General features: G+C 40.8%; 1 protein-coding gene across 1 annotated transcript; it reads left to right on the top strand.

The window, feature by feature from the left end:
* The first annotated feature begins 880 nt into the window (after window positions 1-880).
* Window positions 881-3,755, top strand: HES1 (hes family bHLH transcription factor 1). The gene is made up of 4 exons (XM_044070301.1): window positions 881-1,297; window positions 1,422-1,517; window positions 1,754-1,841; window positions 2,960-3,755. Exons 1-4 carry the CDS (start codon window positions 1,190-1,192, stop codon window positions 3,472-3,474), a joined length of 807 nt encoding a protein of 268 aa, XP_043926236.1. The 5' UTR covers window positions 881-1,189; the 3' UTR covers window positions 3,475-3,755.
* Window positions 3,756-4,064: the final 309 nt, after the last annotated feature.

The raw sequence follows: 4,064 nt of genomic DNA, 5'->3' as shown, positions 1-4,064 counted from the left end.
ATTAGCATGCATTTTTCTAAAGGATATGAAGTCTGAAACTCAAGCATCTGTCATTGTTTTCTAGCTTCAATCTTTAATAATCTGTCAGAAAAACACAAATCTATGAAATACGGACCACAATATGAGGCAGAAATCAGGAGAGTCAGCAAAAATCTGTACAGTTGAGATGTATGGGATCGGTCTGCCGTTAATATGTTCTGGAGGAGACCTTTGGTGCTCGGGGCAAAATGTTTAATTGAAGCCACGTAATAATGCAGTCTTGTAGTGCTGCTCTCCGAGAAGCAGTGATGTAATGCAACACAAAACTACTGCACAAGGCTCATACTTTATTTGTATTTTACTTTTAGCTGGTAAGTTTTGCTGTAAAATGGTTAGGTTACAACAGGCCATAATGTTTCACTTTTAAAATAGTGCAACACAGATTTCAAGAAGCGGGGCAATGGTGCGAACGTATTGCCCACAATTGTTATGATAAAATTAAATGTTAAAACTGAATTACTTAAAATAGTGTACGTTTCTGTCTGTAGTTAAAATGTTTAACATCTGTCAATAAGTTTCGGTTCCCTTGTTTTTAAGCAGAAAAATAAGAACAAACGTACAGGTAGCTGAGTTTACAATCAAGCCAGTAGTTTCTAAACGCAGCGGGAGAATTGTTGGGAAGTAGCGGGACAGCTCAAATAGTTAACCCGCAGTGATTGACAGCTGGGGTTTGGGCGCCGGGCTACCAGACGCGCGCCATTGGCCGCTGGTCCCCACGCCTGGCAACCAATGGCAGTGGCGTCGCCCCACGAGCTGGGCCGCGTGTCCTGTATCCTGATTGGTCAAAAGTTACTGTGGGAAAGAAAGTTTGGGCAGTTTCACACGAGCCGTTCGCGTGCAATGGCAGCTATAAATAAAGGTAGCCTTGATCCGCACAGTGATTCAGAAGTTCTTAAGGTTCAGTGAAGAAAATACCTATATGCGCATGTGGAAGTAACAAACTTTGAATGCCGTGGCTTTGCAGTATCACAAATAAAGATACAACATACCGTTTTACATAGACTAAACATACTCAACAAATTGGCCAAAGGCCGCAATCACGGAGGTTCCAAGAGACACCGAATTGTGCCTGAAAGCCGTAGGGGCACAGGTTAACTTGAAAACTGAAAAAGGATTTAACCTGCTTTGCACTGGTATTTGGAATCGGAGAATGCCAGCAGACATGATGGAAAAAAACTCATCGTCTCCGGTAGCTGCTACCCCAGCTAATGTCCACACAACCCCAGACAAACCAAAGACAGCTTCTGAACACAGAAAGGTAATTGGCTGACCTTGTTAAAATGTTTTATAATTGACGCTCAGGCTGTTGGTCACCAACAGCAGAAAGCAGCTGGAGAACTATCATGCTGATATTTAATATATTTCTTTTTGTCTCATTTCAGTCTTCCAAGCCTATTATGGAGAAAAGACGCCGGGCGAGAATCAATGAAAGCCTTAGCCAACTGAAAACCCTAATTTTGGATGCACTTAAAAAAGATGTAAGTAATCACGAGTAAACTAGTAGTCACTCGTTTGTAAAAAGTAAGAGTGGGTGGGGTAATAGATAATACTACTACTAATTTAATAATAATTAGTAATAATTAAAAAAACTTGGTAAATAAAGGATTTCCGAATCCTGGTCTGTAAAACAGTCAGAATCTTGACAAAAGTAACGGAATGTTGTGGGAATAATTGAAGCCATGAATTTTTACTCATCTTTACGTTTTCCTTCTAGAGTTCAAGGCACTCTAAGCTCGAAAAAGCGGACATTCTGGAAATGACAGTCAAGCACCTTAGGAATCTACAGCGAGCCCAAATGACTGGTGAGCATCGGTATTTTCCCCATAAGATGTCTTTTAAAACTGCATGTAGCATAAACTACAAAGTGACAGATGTAAGTGTTTCATTCCCTCCAAATGGACAAGATTCAAGGAATGAATTCTGCCAATCCAGTTGCATGCTTTTTCTGCTTGTGCAAGTTCTGGAAACTGTGCAATTGTGAATCACTGGACTTTGCCCCATTTCCAAAGGGGAAAAATCTTACAAGTGACTCCTTCCAGACTTCCGTCTGTGGTGTGCCTGGTATGCAGACACATTTCACAGACTTGGCTCCAGCTACTGTTCCCACGGTCAACAGAGACGTGGTTATAGGGCTAAGTGGAGCAGCCTTAACCTTCTGTAAGAAAACTGTTACCAGGATCTGTAAAACTCACCTATCTCTAATATCAAAGCTGAAAGTGGTTGAAAAGCCTACAAGTCTTAATAGCTGATCATGTGCTTGGCAGATTTTGTTTAGTGGGACAGTTAAATTGAAACAGATATTGTTTGGAAACGTGTAACACCGGGCATTCAGCTAATGCCTAAAGAGTAGAATGAAAGCTTCTGTCCCTGCAGTGTGGTGAATAGGTTGCACTGTGAATTCTTAAGATGTCAGGCTGTGTAGCCAGGCTATTTCCGTGTATTTGCTATATATATCAGGAACAGTGATGGCAGTTTGTGCCTTCGCCACATAAACCCGCACCCCCCAAATTAACCAAGGTAGGGTATGTCAGTAATTCTCTGGTCCACTTTTTACGTTATCTTTGTACTGGAGAATGGTATGGATTTCTAGCAGGCGTTAAAGCATTCATAAAAATAGTTGCATAGATGATAAAATAATGAGTAATTACAAGGAGTTATAACAATTAAATGGACCACGAAAAAGTTTGTGCAAGTCTGTGTCTTTGCCACCTGGTGTGGGACGCAACTTCTTTGGTGACAGGATTAATTTCCATAGTTGTTTCCCAGTGATCTGGTTGTAATTTACTGATCTTAAACGGTCTAACGTATTTGTTTATGTAGTTAGTTAAAAGCTGTTTTAGTGCGTTATGTGAGCTTTAATGCTGTAAATCTACGTTTTACAAAATTATTTAACTGTTCCTTTTCCCCCTCTTTTTTGCAGCTGCCCTCAGCACAGATCCAACAGTACTGGGCAAGTATCGTGCTGGATTCAGTGAATGTATGAATGAAGTTACACGGTTTCTCTCCACTTGTGAAGGGGTCAACACAGAAGTTCGCACGCGCTTGCTGGGCCACCTGGCCAGTTGTATGACTCAGATTAACGCCATGAGCTATCACCCTGGTCAGACTCAACTTCCGGCAGGAACTCCCCATCCAGCCTTCTTGCAGATTCCTGGGGGAGGAACAACCCAGGGTAGTGTAGTTCCCATCAACGGAGTCCCCTGTAAACTAGGTTCACCGTCAGTTGAAACCACAAAAGTGTATGGAGGTTTCCAGCTAGTACCTGCCTCAGACGGACAGTTCGCCTTCCTGATACCCAATACAGCCTTTGCGCACAATGGACCTGTTATTCCGGTGTATGCCAACGGAAACATGAACTCTGCAGGGCAGCCATCTGCGGTATCCCCTTCAAGTGCACCTTCGGTCACTGCAGATTCAGTTTGGAGACCGTGGTAGCACAACTATCGCAGCTTATTTTATGGACTTGGTACTGTTATGTACAAGGACTTGCTACAAACTACTTTGTATACCATAAAAAGTATGAGTATGCACTATATTTGTACATATATTTGATAAAGGTTCATATTGGATTGCATTTGTATTGTAAAGTCAATTTATGAAATTGCATTTCTATATCTGAAATATCTTTTATTTGATACCAAAGATATGTTGAATTTTGTTGAGCCTTCTTCTTTTTGGAAGATATATTTGAAAATAAAAAAGTTTTACATTTTTAAGTAATGTCCTCTGAGGTGAATTATTTTTGAAGTTGCTTGCATCATTTGGTTAAGTGTATGAACCGCACGGGTGCACGATCTCCGGGGAAAATAATGCAGAAGATGTGCAAACAGTCTGAACTTATATGTCAGTGGGCAGGAGAAACACGAAGGGATGAATGCTGTAATTAGACTCTAATAACTGAATTTACATCAGGACGTCTTGTTTTTTTTTTTTTTTTTTTTTTGGAAATATTAATATAGTGGGGTGGTTCTCTGATCTACAACACGTAGGGACATAATAAATACATAATGGAACAGAGGGAAGAC

The sequence above is a fragment of the Protopterus annectens genome, chromosome 4.part1 (assembly GCF_019279795.1).
Source record: "Protopterus annectens isolate FY-2018-M chromosome 4.part1, PAN1.0, whole genome shotgun sequence".
Taxonomy (NCBI): Eukaryota; Metazoa; Chordata; order Ceratodontiformes; family Protopteridae; genus Protopterus; species Protopterus annectens.
Note: the sequence above shows the minus strand (reverse complement) of the source record. Positions and strands in the feature narration are given on the sequence as shown.